This window comes from Tympanuchus pallidicinctus, unplaced genomic scaffold (genome assembly GCF_026119805.1).
Source record: "Tympanuchus pallidicinctus isolate F22 unplaced genomic scaffold, pur_lepc_1.0 scaffold14, whole genome shotgun sequence".
NCBI classification, from domain to species: Eukaryota; Metazoa; Chordata; class Aves; order Galliformes; family Phasianidae; genus Tympanuchus; species Tympanuchus pallidicinctus.
Genome location: NW_026294659.1, coordinates 14,653,534 through 14,675,210, shown reverse-complemented (window position 1 = coordinate 14,675,210; position 21,677 = coordinate 14,653,534). Strand labels below are relative to the sequence as shown.

General features: G+C 39.1%; 2 protein-coding genes across 15 annotated transcripts in view; one reads left to right on the top strand and one right to left on the bottom strand.

Annotated features, from left to right (window-relative positions):
* TTC3 (tetratricopeptide repeat domain 3) overlaps positions 1-2,504 on the top strand; it is a 60,854-nt gene extending 58,350 nt beyond the window's left edge. For all 13 annotated transcript variants that reach the window (XM_052673794.1, XM_052673793.1, XM_052673791.1 and 10 more), the window contains 3 exons: positions 140-373; positions 572-661; positions 1,266-2,504. In XM_052673794.1, coding sequence (XP_052529754.1) covers positions 140-373; positions 572-661; positions 1,266-1,376 — 435 coding nt within the window. In that variant the 3' untranslated portion in view covers positions 1,377-2,504. The remainder of the gene's footprint in view (positions 1-139; positions 374-571; positions 662-1,265) is intronic.
* Positions 2,505-5,001: 2,497 nt separating this feature from the next.
* Positions 5,002-21,668, bottom strand: VPS26C (VPS26 endosomal protein sorting factor C). Of its 2 annotated transcripts, none has more exons than XM_052673836.1 (8): positions 21,505-21,668; positions 13,163-13,306; positions 11,062-11,211; positions 10,421-10,501; positions 8,047-8,121; positions 7,665-7,815; positions 7,182-7,334; positions 5,002-5,550 (listed from the first exon to the last, which is right to left on the bottom strand). In XM_052673836.1, exons 1-8 carry the CDS (start codon positions 21,559-21,561, stop codon positions 5,468-5,470), a joined length of 894 nt encoding a protein of 297 aa, XP_052529796.1. In that variant the 5' UTR covers positions 21,562-21,668; the 3' UTR covers positions 5,002-5,467. The 2 variants fall into 2 exon arrangements, with proteins under 2 accessions (XP_052529796.1, XP_052529795.1); XM_052673835.1 differs by lacking the exon at positions 21,505-21,668 and adding an exon at positions 18,993-19,151.
* Between the last annotated feature and the right edge of the window lie 9 nt (positions 21,669-21,677).

Below are 21,677 nucleotides of genomic sequence, written 5' to 3'. Positions count from 1 at the left end.
TGTAGTTGCTGCTATTTCTACTGTGTATCTCTGACAGTGGAAATAATGCAGCACAGTCTAAAAGAGAATACAAATTTTTCCTTGCTGTCAAGCTCTGAACCGTGAACTTGCTCAGAACTCTTATCCAATACCTGTCTAGGCATCAACTTCTGTAGGGAGACCTCTGAAGTCAACATCATCTGCTTCTGCAGGACAGACGGGAACTCAGAGTCAAGTAGCAGCTGCAGAAGGAAATGTTTCCAGCGCACCCCAAGCAAGGCCTGCACACAAAAGCACCTCAAGTAAAAACATGCTGCCATCTCAGCCAAATCTCCAGCCGTGGGGGAATGCTGGAGCAACACCAAAAGCTAAATGGAAAAAACTAGACTATGTAGTAAGTTCTCCACTGCATTGTGAATTTCAAATTATTACCATGGTCTTTTTTTATGAGATGTGAAATAATCAAAGTATTACTAGACAGAAAATAGTCAGACTTCTTCATTTTGTGGACAATGAAGTAGAGAGTTTGGTGATAAATTGTTGCTAACTTACTAATCACTTTCTGTTCAAATGATTTTTTTTAAATGTATAGCCTTCCAGCGATGATCCATGCATCATATGCCATGATGAGTTAAGCAGAGACTCATGTGAACTGGAATGTGGGCATCATTTTCACAGAGAAGTAAGGATTTTTTTTCTTACCTTAGTATTGCTTAGATGCAAATGTTGACTAACTCTGTTCAGTTATACAGTTTTTTTACTTTTTAAAAGTTTCTCCCTCCCCTTTATCCTTCAGCATCTGAAATTAGGATTGGCAGGACATTGTTTTCCTCTCCATACTTTTTGCACCAGGACTTGCTATATGCAGTATTAATGTTTTGAAAAGTTTCCAGTTTTAGATATTAACTAAGATGGTAATTCATCAGACTGAATTTAAGCTTACTTTGAATTCAGAATAATCCAGTCTTGGTAATCAAATTACGGATTTCTGTTTGCAGCATCCTTAGAGAAGGGGCCACTGCTATAAAGCTGCTTTTGCCACCTGATAGGAGCTGCAGGTGTAACTTCATGTATTAAGGAGGCAAAAAATTATACTGGAATAACACAATACTTCTGTCCATGACTTTTTCCCATTTCCATATTTGTTGCTCTTTTGTCACTTGCAGAATAGTTTGGTGAGCAGAACATCAGAACTGGAGAATAGTTTTCTAACTGCAAATTTCATAACAAGTTGTGCAAGGGGGTACTGAGACTGTTTCCTCAGCGTAATCTTCCTGTTCTTGCAGTGCATTAGAAAATGGCTTAAGGAACATTCGAGTACCTGCCCTATCTGCCGCATCCACGTTCTGTTACCTGAAGACTTTCCTGAGCTCCCTGCACGCAACAAACATGCCTAAACCTTGTTTTGTGACACTCAGTAAGATGTGGAGTGGCTGCAGATAAATAACCATCCCAACATGGCATGGAGACGTGATGCCTAAGAAGAGGTGGAACCCTGGTTTTAGTGGAAATGATAGCAGAATTTGTTCTAATGCAGTATTTAACACTGAGCTGTAAGACACAGGTATTGCTGTGGCACTTACTGGATGAAGACAGCGTACTCCTTAAATCTTCTCCTGGTTGCTGCCTTCAGCAGCATGTACCTCATGTACCTCATGTAGTTCTGAGGCCAGGACCACGCTGGTGGGGTTCTTGCTTAGGGGAGTTTCAGTCCTTAATCTGTTTTTCTCAAAGGCTGCTTCTGTATGTGCACAGTACCTCTAAAAAGGGGTTTTCTTTAGAGCTGATACTACACCGAAAATAAATAAAGGTGGGCCAAACAATAGACTGGCAGAATTTGGAATAACCAAGCCATCACCTTCCCTGTATAAACAATTGCAGGATTCCAATTGAGTTTCTTTAGATCATTATGAATATCATTTGTGTAATTGCAAGTCTTCATGTAAATCTGGAACTGATAATTCAAATTGTTTAAATGATAACTCTTAGCTATACTTTGAAGCACTAAATATTCTCTAAGTATTCTTCTGTTCATACATCGATTTTAGAATACTGTGATTCAATTCTGTAATGTAAAAATACCTTAAATTTCTCTCCTTGATGAGCTGATTTGTTTAAATTGGCACTAAAGGATTTTTATTCTTGGTGAAGCAATATAAAGCAGTTGTGTTCTGTGCACAAATGTCAGTTTATCAGCAGTGTGAGGTACATGGTACAACCAGCTGAAGGAGTGGCTGTCCTACTGCTTGAGAAGTCTGAGTGTGCCATGAGTGCCTTCTGCTTTGTAAAATTTGTTTCAGACAGCCAGAGATCCAGGTATGCTGCATGGTGTAAACACCCTCAAAATGTGGTGAGTCTGACCATTGTTTGGGCACAAGCAGTGTTCAACTATTTCAGGTTATGGCTTAACGGATCATTTGTTTCTCCACGTCAGTAAGTATACAGTTGAAGTTTCAAAGCATCCTTTGATAAGTCAGTATGTTCAGTGGAACTTGGGTCAAAAATAAAATTACTTCTGTAGCCTCTGTGGTGGTTCTTCTTGTGTAATATGTTTGTTGATTGTGAATTCTTGATGCATAAGGTACTATCTGCCAAAGAGCTGAGGTGCTGTGCTGCCTGAAGGATGAGGTACTGTTCTGCTCTGCATTACACTGCTTGCATCCTTGTCAGCTTGTTTTTTCTCAGTGTGTGAGGAGAGGACAGGCAGAGCAGCCCCCACACATGCCACAGGTGATCGTGTTCTTAACCAGAACACAGCTTGACAGCACTGGCTGTTAATGTGGGGTCTTAGCATTGAATTCACAGAATCACAGAATTGTAGGGGTTGGAAGGGACCTCCAGAGATCATCGAGTCCAACCCCCCTGCCAAAGCAGGTTCCCTACAGCAGGTCGCACAGGTCGGCATCCAGGCAGGTCTTGAACATCTCCAGAGAAGGAGACTCCACCACCTCCCTGGGCAGGTGATATTGATATTTTATTTATAATTGATATTTATTTATAATTGATATTTACATATGTTATGTTCTTGCTTGCTACCAGCTAATCTTGTCCCTCACAGCACACATAAGTAAGGTGGATGTGGTGTTTGTTTTCCTCTAAAAATCTTTGCTCCTTTTCTCTTAACTTCTAAAAACCACAAGTTTTACTGACAGCCAGAGGTAGGCCATTCACAGCTTTAAGGCCTCCTTTTAAAGCAGACAAAAACAAGGTCTAGTTTTATGTAAGATTGTTTTGAAGGAGATGAGGTGTCTGACCTAGGTGCACATGAGGTAGTTTATTTCCAAACTGAGACAAGGTAAAGCAGACTTGCTCTGTGTTTGGGAATCCTGACTCATGGCTGTACTGAATGCTGAATAATTATTCCTGTCGTGTTTGGATGCTGTTGATTTTTTTTCTTTGTATGTGGAAAGGTTGGGTACGTGCTCCACAATAACAGTAGAAGTATCCATCTGCTAGAAGAGTCCAGTTTCTAATCCAGCTCTCAGTTGTCAGCAGTTTATTGCAGAGTCTCACATTAATCCTTGGCTTCCAGTCAGAGCTGCCTTTCAGAGAGCAAGAAAATCATAGAGCAACAGAAGCACTTCAAAGCCGGATTTTGTCAGATGTCTCTCCTCCATTCTCAAACCATTCGTCAACCATCAGTACCCCAGGAACAACATGGTACAGGCAGAGGGGCAACCTCCTAGACTGCAGTTGAAGGAGTTCTGCTGCGGATACAATAGCCAGGGGCAGTGAATGCCAGTGCTTCTTTTCATTTATCTTTGGAATGTGTGAAGTGATGCTGCTGCTTTAGGTTTGAGCAGCAGGTGGCACTCCTGTAGACTAGAAACAGTCTCAAGTCTAGACTAGGAATAGGGGCTGTTGTTTTCCAGAAATCATGCTGTACTTACTGGTTCCTGATCTTAAAAAAAGTGTGTATTTCTAGTTAATGGGGAGAGGAAAGAGAGGGGATAGAGAACAAAGGTGTTCTGTTATTTTTTTTTTAAATAAATGTAAGACATTAAAACAATATCAAATGCTTACTCCTGAAGTACAGCTGATACCAAACCACTGGTAAACTCATAACTACATATTCCTGCTTAGCAATACTCCTGGAAAAAGCTACAGGAAGTTGGTTTTGGCAGTTCTCTTTAATTCTTTTTAGGTTGTTATACATCATAGTTGATGTATATGCCCTATATATTACTTAACCTGCCTCCATCCCATGCAAATTTTGTGGAAAATTAGCAACTAGAAGAAAATTGCAGCTGTTTTGTTAACTTCAAATAACATCAAAATCCATTACCTGTTCATCTGAGGAAGGTTGCTTCTTGCTGGAGTGGATTTTTTTTTCCCCCATCTAGTTCCTACTCTGCCAGTTTCTATGAACTTTTAAGATTTATGATTACAAAGACTTAACATATGAAAGTAAGTATACAAATTTACACTAAGAAATAAAAGTATTTATATAAATTTCCTTTCAGGTGCTTGTATTTGTACTTTCATATTAGTAAGTGGCAATATTAACCCACCTGTTTAAGCAGCAAATGGCCTATCTCCCTTGGAATAGTTGCTCACATCATGAATAGTTTCCTATAGGCACAAGGTGTCACAGCATAAAAGTATTTTTGGCCACTTTCTTCAGTACTTGGTGTTGTCTACACTCTGAGCAGAGGGCAATGCAACAAGGCGGTGCTGCTGTTTGTCATGTCAGTCATTCCTTTTTCACATCAGAGCTGAGCTGCACAAGTCTAGTAAAGAGGAAAGATGTTAAAGTGTCCAGAATAAGTGCAGTTTGAAGCTAAAAACTTCTGACCTTTCTTGGCACTATTTTACACAAACAGCAAAGGTAAAGCAAGGGCATTCCAGGGAATAGCCAAGGAGAAGTTACCTGTGAAGCAGTAACTTCAGTTTTAAGCACTCCTTCGAGGCAGACTCATTCCTAATTTGACCAAAATACATTTGATGTTATTTCACCTCATTACCCATTTCACATCTCTTAATTCAGTCATTGTGCACTATTCATTTCATGACACTGTGCACTGTAGTAGCACCATTTATTATACTTCCACAGGCACTATTCAGTCCTGTCCCCTCCTCAAATATATATACAGTAAACCATATTAACAGAACTGACTTCATTTAAGAGGTCTTTGAAGGACTTTGGAACAAGTGTTACGTTATGAATTAAACAGAAAAATTTGCTTCACATATTTTTATAACTTGTGAAAATATGCAAAAAAAACATTCACAATTTGTTTGAGAAAAAAACCACAGAAAATCTGGCTGCTGAAATCAGATAGTTGACAGAGCTCTCAGGATAGTTAATCCACGTAGGCTACCATAGGACAGGCAAAGGCTTTGGGATAACTGAGAGCCCAAGAACCACCATCAGGAGAAAGGAAGTGATAAGTTTTCACTTCAAATAACAAGATAAGATAAAATCTCATTTTGTCTCTGAATGATTTCATCCTTCTGTGACTCCTTAAGTGATTCTTCCTCTGGCTATTTACATCCTGCAGAGCTTCAGTGGGAAGTTCTCTGTGATGAGATGATCATCATGCAGGAGGACAACAATGTTCACTTCAAACTCTACAGGAAAAGAAAGAGTTCCATTAATTAATCCATTCAACTGAACTGTAACAGTGAAAACAGAGCAGACACTTTCTACACTCAGCTGCATCACACCACAGGACTCCCAAGCTGTTTCTACAGCCAAGTCATACAGGGATGAAAAGGTATTCCAGACAGAACCAAATTAGAGGCATCTGAGACCTTGGGCCACCGAGACCCTTGGCTTCTTAGAAACTGAGTTTCTTCTGGATTTGCTTCCCTGTGACTGAAAATTGATGCCTTTTGACCACTGTGTGATCAACACAGATGACATAGAAGATCAAACAATTACAGATTAAAATGGACTTTGGTATGAGAAACCTCAAAAGCATATGCTTTTTTTTTAGAATCGTGTTGAAAAGTTAAGGAACAAATTCCTGCCCACACTGTCAGAATGTAACATAAGATTTTAAGGCCTTACAGAAAGTGAAGTTAAACACCAAAAAACCATATACGTGTAAATGATGAAAAAGTCTCAAAATCTACTCTTCAAATATTACATTGTGTTGGTCAGAAATAGGATCAGGATCAGGTCTGTAATGACTTCTAAGTGGAGACAATATAAAGACAAGTAGAGTTCCCAGATGAAGGAAGGCAGAGATTACACTGAACATAGCTGTCTTTTTTGGGCACTTTCATACTTCAATTAAGACTTCAAATTCATAAAAATAGATACGATATTAACAGCAGCCATTTCTTATTTAATAGTAAGAAATGGCCAAAGTAAACCAGAACAGTATTTTGGGGGAGTGGGAAGGGGAAGTGGAGGGAAAAAAAAATAAAAAAAATCACAGTACATCAGGTACAGAAATGCTTTTGGGGGAACAGACAACCAAGTAATGAAAGTTGGAAAGCTACCTGTGCATATTTGTCCAAGATACACAGCAGAAAAGTAACAGGAGCTTCAGGTGGGAAGGATCTTGGAAGTAGGGACTTAGACTGTAGTAACAGCTACTACTGTACTAGCAGCCTCAATGTGATGCAATTAAATTAAAAAAAGCAACAAACAAACAACCACAGGCAGCAATGAGAATTTCTGAAGTACTTATTTGAACAAATGAGAACTATCCTAAATTTTAGATGTTTGTTAATGAAGATGGTAGAGTTTGGATACAGTTAGGAGGAAGTGGCCTGTGTAGATCAAGAAAGTAGAGTCAGGTACAATCTGCCTCACTTCTGAATCTATGCAGCAGGAGAATGGGAAGCAAAAAAAAAAAAAAAAAATGCTATGGAAGGAGGGGTTCTCAGCAGTCATAGAAAGAAGGAATCTTTCCATTTTATTCTCAGGCTACTATTCAGGTGTTGAATAACACCATATTTTTTTTGGCAGAAAAAAGTTACTCATTGATTATTCTGGTCATGTAATTCTCTTAGAACTTGCATAACAGTATCCTAACTATTTCTAATTGGAAGCACTTGGTCTCTGCTTTCTCAGTCTATATGAAATGCAGCATACTACAGTCCTGTTCATGGAACCTCTACAAGGAAATAGTCGTCCTTGTTCTTTCTTGCACAGCGAATCATCCCATTACCTGCCAGAAGCTGAAGTGAAATTAGCAGCTTATTTCTAATGGAAGCTGCAAACAGAGCATAAGATCCTATCCACTTACCCACTTTGAAGTTTGTTGTTTCCAAGGTAGGGCAAGTGAACAACCTGGGAAACACCATGTATATAGGAACTGGTAGGCCTCTGCAGACATCCCCATCAGCAATCTGAATATTCTGTATCTCTGTGGCATCTCTGGCATAACCTTCTGCACACCCTGGTGAAAGCAAAAGAAATTCAGAGGGAGCGGAAAGGAAAAGCAAAGCAATGGCCAAAATTCAAATATGAATTCACTGGGGGTAGGAGCAAGAAGGGAAGGGAACAGGGATATGGCCTTTTGCCCTTTGATTTGTGAGTTTTCACATGAGTGCTTCAAAACTAAGTCTTAGGGATTGAATTTAAAGTAATGTTTCAACTGTTCCACACGAAACGCAGAATTATTTTTTGCCAGTGTTTTTAGTTGTATGATTTCTGACAGACTTGCATATTGAACATCTAAGTGGTAATTACTGCAGCATACACACGTTCCACCTATTGGGAAACTTACCACAGGTTTCCACACGCACTAACTGCAGCTCAATACTTTTGACTGCAGCTTCTGCACTCTCCACTACCAGCTCCCCTGTCAGTGGCTGCGTAATGACACAGTTTGTAGAACTGAGATGGCCTCTGATGAGAAATTTTGGAAGTGATGCTCTCTAAGAAGATGGAGGGAAAACAAACATAACTAATCATCTGTACCAGAAGAGAACAGGCAGCATCATCTTACAAAATAAAAACAGGAGGGAGGAGAGAGAGTAAAAAAAAAAAAAAGAAAGAAAAAAGCTAATGATGCGCAGCAAAGCATTTATTCATTCTTTTCTTGTTCAGAATCATGCAAGTAGTAAATAGTAAATTAAAAGTAAATAAATAAAACCCAAACAACTTACCTCTTTAACATTCTGCAAAGTTTCAGGAGTAATTGTGAAGTCTACTGGGCTCGGCGTCAGTTTCCCTTTCTGTGACTAAACAGTAATGAAACAGTTAAGCTGTAACTGATTTACAGCACACAAACACACTCTGAATACTAACATCAATTAACAATTGGCTGTGTTAATTTTCAGAATTGTCTGCATACAAGAAGTATCTGTGTAACAAAAGATCTGAAATTTCCTACATTTGGTAGTAAGTAATATTATGATATTGTCTAGACAGATCTCAGCATATTGCAAATCTGAATTATAGAAACAAAACTGTCAAAACTTTGATTATTTTGCACCTGCCATTGTGATAAGCCACAACATAATCTCCATTTTTAAGGTAAAAAACAAATAAACCAAGTGTTTGGCTAATCAAAATGCCCTGGAAAAAAGAACACTACCAATCTTCTGAAACATACTGAATGCCATAGAAAAAAAAATTCACATTTCTGTATTTACAAATAATTACATTTTGTATGTCATGCTTTATGTTTCCTTAAATTACCATTACTTTGTAAATTTGGGCAGGGTAAATTGGAGTAATGGAGCAAGATTATTTATATGTTTAAAGAATCTTCCCTCTTTTCTTGCTATCTCTGAGCACTTTGAGCTCTTTCTGCTGCCCTTTCAGGACCAGCTCAGGCCTGTTAAGCCATCCTCATATCAAAAAGAGATCCTCAGTTGAGGGAATCTAATCTGGCACTGATGTAACAGATGTGGACTCTTGAATCAGAGTTTCGTTGAATCGAAACAGAGAGAATCAGTTTTGAATCATTGAATCAGGAAGGCAAGTGTAATTTACCATTCGCCACGCTCTCTCCCCATCCTTATCTCAGAGAGAGACACACTGTCTTTTCCCTACATATTCTACATATTTAGAACAAGTGATCAGCACAGCAGCATCAATTAGGAGAGATCCAATTGCATGTGACTGAGAGTTGGTAGAGCACTGCTATACCGGTGGCCTTAACTTGAACTCTAAGTTAGGACTTACTCTCATTACCTAAGAATTCAAAACAGCTTCTGCTGCCCAGCTGCAAGATGGAAGATAATAGCAAAAAGATTGACTGTATTCTCCCACAAATGACAAATTCTGGCAAAGAATAAGGTTAAGGGAAATGGTACATTGAGCACTGACAGAGAGAATTATATGTTCAGTAAAACCTCATTAATTCACCCCAACTGGAAGATTTGTCATGATTTACTGACTTGTGTTCTAAGACATGCCACAGTAGGAACATGAAATAAAATCAGGAAACTGCACAATATAATTTGTTCCCTATTTTGACAACTGTGGCTTACTTATAATGATGGACTAATAAAAAGAAGTATAATACATTTTGGAAAATAATACAATCCTTCTAACAGAAGACCTCCTTTTAGCACCTAGCTAAATCTGTGGTAGTACAGAATGAAAACAGCGTATTTGCACCATATAAGAAAGAATCCAACACTTTAATTGCTCTGTTAAAAACTTCAAGGGAATGATACAAAACAATATGTTCTAGTAAGTTCCGTGTGGAAAAAGAAGAGGTATTTAGCTAGGCCTGCACACCTGTACTGACAGCACGTGCTCTGAATGTGTGTGTAAGGCAATACAAACTAAAATGTGGAAAAAAATCTGATATAGGAACTTCCAAATAACATGCAGTAAACCATTTATTGTGAGACAGTCAAATCTCAGCCCACAGCAATATAGAAGACTGTCTCCATGTCACTGACTGGAGAGCGTGGTTATTTGTTAACTTGGATATCTAGCATATTGCCAACCGTGGGCTTATATAATAAAGGTGATTAAGCTGACAAGTTTCTTCCTTCCAATTTGATGCAGTCCTAACTTTGATATTTTGGCCTGGGGCTCCAAGTCACAATTAGGCACCTAAGTGACAGAAATTATGTGCTGTCTCTCAACTAACAAACTCCCTTTTTTAGGGCAGGCTTTTGGGTGCCTGGAAGTTTTGGCTAGGAAGCATTCAAATAATCTGAAACAGCATTTAGATAAATACGTGTTCTTCTACCTACATTGTTGTTTCACTTTTAAAAATTAAATAACAGAATAAATGCAGTGCAAATCCTATTTATAATTCTACATTAAATGCAAAACAAAACCAACGGTGTTTTATCAATAAAAACTGACACATTGGCTCTTCTGGATATTTATGTTGTTATGTATGTCCTTTACTCACACATACCACAGATACAACTACTTACTGTTTTACTTAATCTTTTAACCTTACCTCCAAACTTCACTTAAAATGAAAAATAAAATAAACCAAATCAGATCCAACAAAGCACACACACAGCCAGCCTCCCCCCCTGTGTAGTTAATACAAACTGCACTTACCACTGAGTGAACAATGAATTCACAAGTCTTGGTTAGGTCTTTTGCCAGCAGAGAACGTCGCATATCACACCGCAGGGTATACTGGCAAGAATGGGATGACAAAGAGAAAGAAGAAAGACTTATTTAAGATTTCATCCATCTGTTATCTTTCAGTCCTTTGTATGGGTATATATGTATATGCAGAATGCAGATTTTAATATTTAAGGCACTGCTTACAGCAGATTAGTAGGTAACGCATATACCAATGATACAGTGGGAAGGGAAGGAGATACAAGGTATATGATTTCAGATGCCCCAAATGAAAGCTATTTTGTGCTTACAGGCCCATCCCATTTTCAAATGGTCTCACATGTTACATAACAGCCAGTGAGATCAAGGGACTAATTCACTGACACAGTAACACTCTTGTATGGCTTGAGCACCCAAATGACATCCAGCTAAGAGTGATTTCTGTACTGCTTCTCACCACATTTTTGTTTAAAGAGAAGGACCTTTAAGTTCCTGCTTATCCTTCAAACTGACAAAAAAAAAAATACACTTAAAGATACTATGACAGAAAACTTTGTCCTCTGTTTCCATGGAAGAAGAGATACAACAGGTAACAAAAGCTCAGATTTTCTTTACAGGTAGGACTCCCTTACCTGAATATTAACAAAGACACCATGATACGTCTCATACAGAACTTTGTTGCCCTTCACATGCAGTGGAAATTCAAAAGGAATTTCTGTCTTGCCACTGGGAAGCTTCCCTGGTTTTACCATTTCAATAGTGCTGTTAATAATTTGAATAGGCTGCAAAAATAAATACGAAAGTTCAGTTTGATCTACAGTGACAGTTACATCATGTCAAATGAACCAACAATATCACTGAAGTCTAACAGGCTTCTGAACTTTTTGGAAAATTCTTGATTATTTTTTCCTCATACGCAGTTCTCCAGTCTTACAAGGAAATATTAACAACGTTTCATTTGGAAAAATGATGTATGATCTATTTAATGGTTGTAGCAAAGTAACGACTACGTGCATTTAGAGAACTGAACAGCAAAGTCTGAAGCACCTGGGAAAGCAAAGTGCCATTTTCCAAATGATGACCTGTAGTATGAGTTGCAGAAATCAACAAGTACATGTGCCAGTTCAGCAGGCAGCCCTTCCCCACCACCCTGCTGCCTGCTCATCCACCACTTCTCACCCTAAAGGTTTCTCTTCTTATAAGGTTTCTTTTTGATTTATTTCTGAAATTATGGTTAGCTACAATTTACCATTGGACCGGGAAAGCCTGATAATCATGAAATATGCACACAAACGGAACAGAGCAAAAGCAGCAGGACAGAGCAAAAGTGCCCAATAGGGAAGCAGACTGAAAATCCAGCACAGCATTACTACTGGCATCTTATTTTCATTCAAGATTCCAGTTTCTTGCAAGCAGTTTAAGTTGCTTCAGTGTCTATCTGATAAGAGATGCAATCCCTCATTATCTTACTGTTCCATTACTTACACATATTTGTCACAGTTGCAAGAACTGAAAGAGTGATCGTTGTGCTGACATTTAATGAGATAAAGCTAAACCTTCTCTATTTAGGTTTATTCCAACCTGCATTTTTAACATGAGAAAGAAGAATGACTGAACTAAGCTCACTGTTCACTCGTGCTAAAAGAAGCAGCCTAACTTGCTCCTCCATGTAGCATTACTTTCTTTTGTGCTAAACTAGACATTCATCTGACCTATCAGTAAGATAATTCAAATCAGTTAAACTCATATCAGAAATAAACTTGCCCTCTCCTGATCTACTAATCTAATAAATTGAATCAACCCAAATGAACAGAAACAAAGCAGCAGAAGCAGTGCTGGATGAAGAGAAAAGATTAAATGATCTCAGCCCATCTTAGTAGGGAGCATCATAAAGGGAACTTTTTTTCCTCCAGCTCATAATGAAGTGTTTATCACTCAATTAGAAGGAAGCTAATCAATGAATGCTGGGTACACTAGGAAAAGGATACAAGATAACTATAAAGAAATATGATCACTGCAGCTTTGCTTGAAGGTTACACTTCTCTACAGTTTTACTTCTATTTTTCCTCTAGCAGGCTGGAACAAGAAAATTCTATTGCTTCTTCTGCTTTTCTGTTTTTCAATCAATCACAGACAGATTACTCATGCTGCAAACAAAGTAACTATGATACAAATTAAGACTTTAAAAGACCCTACACTTTGGCAAACTGTTCCACAAATACAGCTACACTGACTCTAGACATAGGCAACCTTGCCCTCAATCAATAGAGCCACATTTGTGTGCAGCCCAAGATAATTTGTCCTGCTAGATTCCAGACTTCACACTTCCAAACCTGGAGAGCAGTAGAGAGGCCTTCCAGGATTCTGTGTTCAAGCTGCTGGACTGCAGTGTCATACTGCACTGAGGAACTTTTACAGTACTCAGTAGCAAACAACCTCAATGGCCTCTGCAGAAACTATTAGTGTAACAACTGACCTGGACAGAAGTCCAATTAAACTTTGTCACCGTAGAATGAGTCTCCAGTGCATCCTCCAGTAACCCTAGTATTTATGTTACTGCATTTCTGCCCTAAAGAAAACACTCCAAAATGGTGAAAGAACGTTAAGCATTTCTCTGCTTTGTATCATTCGCATACCATGAAGTACTGTAACTTCCTGAGAGCCAATAAAGAAAAACCTAAGAAAATTGAGAAAAGCTTCATGCTGAAGATATCAACCTGCACAGGTTCTTACCTTGACAGAATTGTAGAAAGCTTCAAACACACCCACACTTTTGGCACTGAGCTGCAGATTTACAGATCCTTCCATTGTCAATGAGATGCCTTGGTGCTGGATTGTGTCCTTACTTGTTATGACCACGACGCCAGAAAGAATTTCCTAGTAGGAGAAAAGACAACATCTAAACAATTGTTTAAAGCAATTCCTGGTAATGCTGTTACTCAGACAACATGCTACTCCATTTTCCAACAACTCAACAAAGCTATTCCCAAAGTACAGTCTAACCCTGTTAGAAGAGACAAATACTGATAACAAAATAATGTGAGGAACAGACTCCAGTTTGTTTTCTTTAAAAACATTCTCCTTCTCACAGAAGTACTTATGGAAAGTACTTATTCCAAGTTTCAATTGCGTTCCAACACTTTGAGGTTTCCCTCTCCTGGCAAATGAAAAACATCCTCATAAGCAGCCATCAGTTCAGTTGGTAACAGATAAGTTTCATTTCCAAATCTCAGGAAAAATTTAAATACTAAAAGCAGGATGGTCAGTCATAAGGAATGGGAGAGAGAGCATAGCTGTGAAAGAGATGCCTGTGCTGATGATCAGGTTAATCTGAAGAGCTGTACAGAGCAAATTAATTAATAACAACAAAAGCCAGCAACAAAACAAACAAGAACCCCACCACTCCACAGATGTTCTGCTACACAAACCTATGCCCCACTATGTGGGAAACAGTTTCAAAGCGTATCTGAATCTAAGGGTAAGATGTGTGAACCAAGAGACAGGTCACTTATCCCACTAAGAATGTATCTGCACAAGAACACGGCAACTTTTACTTACTAATTTAGAAGGTTGAACACCGAAAAAGAACTGACTGCAGGACAGCAAGACATTTCATTTTACATACCCCATCATTTATCCTTTCCTACAATAGAGAGTCCACTTCAATCCAGTATTGCACACCAAACACTCACGCGTCTGGAAACAGCAGCAAGTGATTTGAGAACTTGGAGATTTCTTAGGACTAACTCTCTCCTGGTTGATAGTAAAGCTCTCAGCCTCCACAACAAACCACAGATTCAAACAGTAACTCAGACTGCCCACTCCACGCTCGACCAGTTAGAACCAGTCTAGCTCCGTACACTTGAATGCTGCCAGCCTTTTGTCTTTACTAATGGTACAGCATAACAATATAGAAAATGGGTCAGGCAGTTTAAAGCAGAGCATCAAGCATCACAATGAAGGCTGCCATGCTATAAATCCGAGAAGAGGACCTGCAGCAACTGGGAAACTCCAGGAACAGAAGGCACAAGCACAAAAGGACAGTGAAGAAAAGCTGACCTAAATACTGTACTGCTTTGCAAACAGGCTTTAATTAGTACCAGCAATTAGGTTATTGCTTTGAAAAGTGAATACTGCTAAACTATAAGAAGCAAGGACAGCCCTGAACGTATGAAGTGCTTCAGTAAATGAGAACAGACTTCTATCATATAGCAACAACCTATTAGCTATCACCTACACAGCTTCACACAAGAAGGTTGTATGCATTTAGGGCAGAAGGGAGAAGAATGGATTAAAATTAAATGTGATTTCTTTCTTTAAACAATAAGTATCTCCTAAGAAATAAAAGGAGATTAAAAGAAAAACCTTGAAGTCACTTTTTAAACAAGCAACTTAAGTCACTAGTCAGGAGAGAGAGTAGCATCACAAAAGAGATGCTTTAATTTTTATCTGAACTGTTTATATGCCATCAGGTTCTATCTCCATTTTACAATGGGTGCGAAAATCTACTATTCCCTCTCTTAAGAAGAGCTACTTTGTACTTTTTCATGTTCTCCCTAAACACAAAACTTTCAGTACACTTGTCCTTCCAAGAGGTACAAATCAAAAGAACATAAACATATCAAGATGGTAAATACTTACAGTCAGCACATCATTTATGAGAAAGCTTCTTAGTTTTGCAAAAGAAAACAGAATATTTGAAAAAGTTATTTGGCATCACTAGACTAATTAGTACTGTCTTCAATTGGTATCAAAAGGTATTCATTTATCTTTAATATCCTACCATTCTCTACAACTATCTGAAAGGAGGTTGTAGTGAAATGGAGTCAGCCTCTTCTCCCAAGTAATTATGATAGGGAATGGCCTCAAGTTGCACCAAGGGAGGTATAGATTGGGTATTAGGAAACATTTCTTCTCAGCAAGAGCAGTGCTGCAGTGGCACAGGCTGCCCAGGGAGGTGGTGCAGTCACCGTCCCTGAGGTGTTCAGGAGCCGTGTGGATGTGGCACTGAGGGACGTGGGCTGACTATTTGGACTGGGGGATCTCAGTTGTCTTTTCCAACCTTAAGGATTCTACAAAGGCATAGAGAAAGTCACCAGTGAAATGAAGCCCCACTTATTACAGTGGAGTAACTTATCATCAGTTGCTTTTGTTCGCTTTCTACCTTCACACTTTCCAGGAACTCCTCAAGGCTTTTCCACACGATGACAAAACTTCACAAAATGGAATAATGCTGATGCTCTTCTACAAAGAATCGTTCTCCTAAGGAGAGTAACTACCCACAGAAAGGACATCGCATCCCGTGAAGCTGACAGAGCAGCATATGCTACACTGGAACAAAACATTCTTGTGAGAAAACTGCTCCAAGTTAACGATCCCCAAATAAGCTCTTTATTCTTCTACTGTCAGTTCCTCACCTCTCAAACAGGCACATGTAACTGACAGAAAAGTCTCAGCTACAACGAACATCTGCTTCACCTAATTCAACCTCATCATCCCTTATTTCCACAGTCGTTGAGCAGAGCTATCTGAGTTTGGCTGAGGACAATTAGGGCTGATCTTTGTTCAGGAAGAAGCAATAGCGCGTAACACAGATCACAGAACCTCATCTCTAAACTCCTAAGACAAGCTGCAGCTTCTGACTAAACCAGGCAGCCAATCCGATTCTTTAAACATGATGTAAAGATTCAAAGGATCAAAGCACATTAATTATTTGCTGAGAATTACTTCTAGTGTTAAAACACACACCAATTCCAACCTGACTGCTTACAGTCAGGTCTTCTTGCTTGAATAAGGCACTACAAAAAGCTTCCAGCTAGATATGATGTACTTTCAGACGGGAGCCAGTCATTTGACAGATAAGAACATTTGCTGATAAGAAATATCAGCCTATTTTATTTTCAAATGAGAGGTACTTTTGAAAAAACACCACCACCAAAATCAATCAAACAAACCATAAGGCAAGCTTTCAGGACCACCTGAAATCTGCCACCACACATTTTCAAGTGTTGACAGCAACAGAAGACACCATAATGAATGCCAGTACATACAGAGATGCTTACCAATTACCCAGCTCCAGTTTATTTTAACTATATCTTTATAGAAGCACAGAATCACAAGATTATAAAGGACCTACAATATCATCTAGTCCAACCGTCCACCCATTACCCTTGCTACCACAAGCCACTAAACCATATCTCATAGCTCCAAGTTTTATGAATTAAGCTTGTCACTGGTTTGGCAAAATGGGAGTCCATGGTCAGTTGGTTACCAACAAAATGCTTTAGTTTCTCTTGGGGTTCCTCTTTCCACATCACAAACCTTTAATTTCAGGACTAAGGGCATGAATTTGGCAGTTTTAGACTTCCTATTAAGTTCACTTAAGTCCTGTTTACTAAATGTTCTTCATCATTTTCTGCCACATGTATTATTCTACCCAACTGATCCACCAGCAGATCTTAACTTCACATTCTTCTGATTCTTTACACAGAAAGGTACTGCATTTAATAGGAAAACCCTGCTATATCCAACTAACAGGACATCAGACATTCAACCTCAATGTTCACTATTACTAAGCAGTTTGCTTTGTCAGAAACAATAAAAAGCTTCTGTGTAGGCAAATTCTAGCTTAAGTATATTTTGGAGTCACTTGTCATTAAAAGCCTTTTGCTGACATTAATCAAGGCATTCTTCTTTGTATACTGCATTTTTTCAGCCTTTTCAGCCTGCAATTCTTTTAATTATCCATTTTGAGCTAACTACCACAGATATTCCAGTCATCCTGTTAGGTTTGCTAAATAAAACACATCATTAGCTGTGCCTGTCCCCTCTCATTCTTCCAGCATTCCAAAGTTTGTTAAATTAGCCTCAATGGCTTGAAATTTTCTCTTCAATTAAAAAAAAAAAAAAAAAAAAAGGGGGGGGGGGGGAAAGGAGAGGAGGGGGAAAAGGGGGAAGTCTCCTGAACACTGATCTTCTGTTCCTAGTTGCTGCAGTAAGCCCTATTTTGGTATAACAAAACTGGCCATTAAGATCTATTTTCTTTTTGTTCTTAAATCCCCAATCACTTCTCTCTTGCCCCCTAACAATCCTATTACTCTTTTTGCTCCAAGAAATGGTGAATGTGCTGTTCTTTACCTCCAGTTTAAGGCACTTGTTTCAACCAAGCTTACTCAAATTGAACTCTGGAAAAAAATAAAGGTCTTTGTTTGCTTATTTTCTCCAGTTTCTGATGATCATAAACAATGAACATAGAAACGGCTCACCAATTACCACAGCAAGTTTTTTGTTTTTAAAGCAGCAATTTGTTGCCATGCACAACTATTTGATAAATGTTATGTCTGCTTTCTCCCAGTTAAAAAAAAAAATAAAACAATTCACATAGAAGAAAAGAAGAATTAAAAATAGCAGTTATTGCCAAGATACTGCCTTGCACTAGAAAATAAAAATAAATAAAAAATAGGAGAAGAGATTTCAACTTGGCAAGAAAGACTGTTTTGTAATGATGAAAAATGCTCAGACTCAACTGGATTTAATATAACCAAGGTCACTGTACCAGGATGAAAAGTAACCTGACCTAATCCAAGACAGCAGGGAACAGTAATTTGAAGATTGAACCATACGGCTATTTCAGCACTAAGGAGAAATGTAGAGGTCTCGGCCTTATGGAGAAAGCCTACAGAAAACCACACATACCACTCTAACCTTATAAAAAGCAAAAAATGAGAAGTTACTCAGATGTTATTAATTTTCCTGGCCAACCATTTATTTCAGACACACACATTCTTCTCTCACCAGCCTTCTCTTATATACTTTGAACAATATTTTCACCTAACAAGAATAGAAAAGAGTTGTGCAATAACATCAAAGTTCACAAAAATTTATCTTTAAGCATTTCCCTCTATAAGTTTTTTAATGTAAACTCTCACACCCTCAGGGCCTTCATTAACATGGAATTTACTACTACGAGAACCTCTGAACTTGTTAAATACGGGTCTCTCTCATATCTGTTTCCTCTCACCGCTTCCCTCTTGGAGGTAACACAGAAATACAGCAAATTCTTTCAGGAGACCGAGATGCTGAATGGCATACACTCAACAGATCCAGAGATGAGAAAGATTTCACGCATTGTCACAGAACAGAAAACTGGAGCTCAAATGGAAGAATCAGCAGCCATTGCCACTTCTTTGGTCTATGAGGACCTAGAAGCACAAGCTGAGATTCCTCAGGCTTCTCTTCATCCACACAACTTTATCTGTTTTGTCCAGTTTCCTGCTCTCTTGGAGCTGTTCCACTCTGTGCAGTCTCCATTCTATAGGCCACCCACTGCTTCTTAAAATAAGAAAGAGATCTCATTAGGCATGACTTCATTGATTGCATGAAATCAGGGAAAACCTACAGACTTGCTTTGAAAGTCACATACTTTCAAAGGCTTAGTGTTGAAATCATAACCAACATGAGGTGTATAATCAATGAATATACAGATGTTGTAATTATGAAATAAACAAGAGATCTTGGTTAAGCAGTTATTATTGTAAAAAAATAGAATAAATAGGAGTCTTACCCTTGTCCTGGGCTTGCTGTGAAACTCCAAAGGAGTGATCTCCAAAAAGAGATCCTTCCCCACTGGTAGCCAGCTCTTAAATAGGTCTAGGATAGGTGCAGCCAGGCTCCACCCCTTCCAACAGCAAAGGTGAATTACCTTCATCTAAATTGTGCTCCCAGGGCTGACTCATTGCTTGCCTCAGGTGATCAATCAGAGGTTCAGGCTGTGATTCAACAGTTTCCACACAGTGAGAAGATGATAGAAAAGGTAACTACACTATTACAAGCCTACACCATTTAGATGGGTGTTAAAGTCAAAATGACCCTCAGAAGTTATAAAATCACCAAGAGGCATGTATTAAATTAAACACACCAGAATACTACATATCAGCTCTCAGAGCAAATATTTCATACCTACTTAGGAGTGCAAGCAGACTGTCTTTAAAGCAGTCCGCTAAAAAAAAAAAACAACACCAAAAAAACTCACCAAACAATTTTATGATGCGCACAAAAACAAGCACCAGGAACATTAATGGTTCCTTAACTATCCATCTGCTTAATTGTGCAAAAGTATTTACCTACACAGACAAACGTTTTCATGCTTTAATCAGAGCTATCTCATAAACTTCATAGAACTGAAAGTTAGGGCATCTCGCTGTCACCTTTTCCTACACATCCAGCACAAGTCCATTCTGATACTGATTGTTACACACACTGTGTTACACTCTATTTGAGAAGCCATTCATAAGAAGACAAAAAAGGGATATCCGATTCAACAGATTTTATTCTTATATATATTTAAGAGTCACTCCGTCCAAATTCTAGCCATTGCCCTCCTCCAGCTCACCAAGCAACACCACTGCAAGAAAGGCAGCAGACAACGAATGGCTGTGAAAGAGAGTTGCACTGTGAAGTTATGCTGTAATAATCATGGTTTCAGGCAAATTACGATTTCAAAAGCTTTGTGCTATTATCTTCTAATAGGCCTAGCCACTGTACAATTTGAACATCACTGGATTTGATACTCTCCAGAGGTCCCTTCTAATGCCTACAAACTGTGATTCTGTTACCATCTTCTTACATATCCAAATGCAGTTTTAAATGAGCTGGGAAAACAAAAGATCAATTCAAGCCCCAGTATCTCCACTACCTTCATATAAGTAGCAAGACATCCATATTGGGATGAGCTATGGTTTTCACTACAGGAATCCCCTCATTTTCGAGTAGCATTGATGAAAGTATTTTTTGAGATGAAAGTTGTCCTAGACTGAAGGTATTATTAGCATAGCTGATGTCAGCAAAGCATACAACAATCAGTACATTTCTGAAAAAAAAAAACAACCCTAAAGCTGCATGTGTTCCATGCCTAATTCAGGAGAGATTTGTGATGCCTTCCAATGCCTACGAAATTACCATCAAAAATTCATACTGTACTCCTAACACACAGCTCACTGCTGTTTCACATCATTCAAATCTCAGAATTCCAGATGTCGTTAATGAACTAAAACTATAAACCTCCTCACATGGAGTTTGAGTGACAGTAAACATACCACACAGATCTACTAATGGTAAGAATCATACTTAATTTCAGCTTGAAGATAGAAGAAATATCCCTTTTCTTGTACTAAGATCAGTCCTGTTTGGTATGATACAAAAGCAAGCCTAGCAGGGAACCTAAAAAGAAACACAGCAAGAAAATAACATGCATCAGCAAAATAATGAGAAGGTGAGAAACAGAGAAGAGCATTTACTACCAAAACATCACACCCAAAGGGATGTGTTGTTCACAGAATGACAGCTCAGCTTTATGGATGCTGCTGTCTCAGTGATTCGACAACTGCAGAGCAGATGTTCCATAACCTTCCATTCAAAACTGTTTAAAGCAGTTTCCCAGCATTAAAAGCATTCAGTAAGCCGAAACATGGTTAGATGCTGTATGAGACAAACCGCTACCACAGAACCACTAAGGTTAGAAAAGACCACTAAGATCACTGAGTGCAGCCCAGCCCCTCCATGCCCACGTCCCTCAGTGCCACATCCACACGGCTCCTGAACACCTCAGGGACGGTGTCTGCACCACCTCCCTGGGCAGCCTGTGCCACTGCAGCACTGCTCTTGCTGAGGAGAAATTCTTCCTAATACCCAACCAAAACCTCCCTGGTACAACTTGAGGCCATTCCCTCTCGTCCCATTGCTGTTACATGGCAGAAGAGGCCAACCCCACGTCAGCACGTCCTCTTTTCAGGTGGCTGTAAAGGAGTGAAGCCAACTGCTCTCAAAGGGAATGAAAAAAAGACTGCAAAAGTCACAGCATTTTTCAAGTAGCTGCAAAAGTTAAACTACACAGGATCACTTTACCATATACAACAACTACATTAGTGCAAAATTATTAAGAAATCGGTCAGAGAAAAAAAAAAAAAAGAAAAAAAGAAGAATTCAATCAGAGGAAAAAGCCAAGTAGAACTGCTCTTGCCTAAAGACCGTATCTAAGAAGGTATTACTCCCCATCAGGTACCAGCAACAGCACTCACCCCGCAGCGGTACACCTTGTTGGCCCGCTTGATCTTGATGTCCAGCGCCGTGCCCATCGCGCCCTGATGGGACGGGAGCGGCCCCTGCGGGAGGAAACCCACTCCCGTCACCGGCTTCCGCCCGCGGCGCTTGAGGCAGCTGGCGCCGCCAACATCCGGGGCTCCGTAGCGTC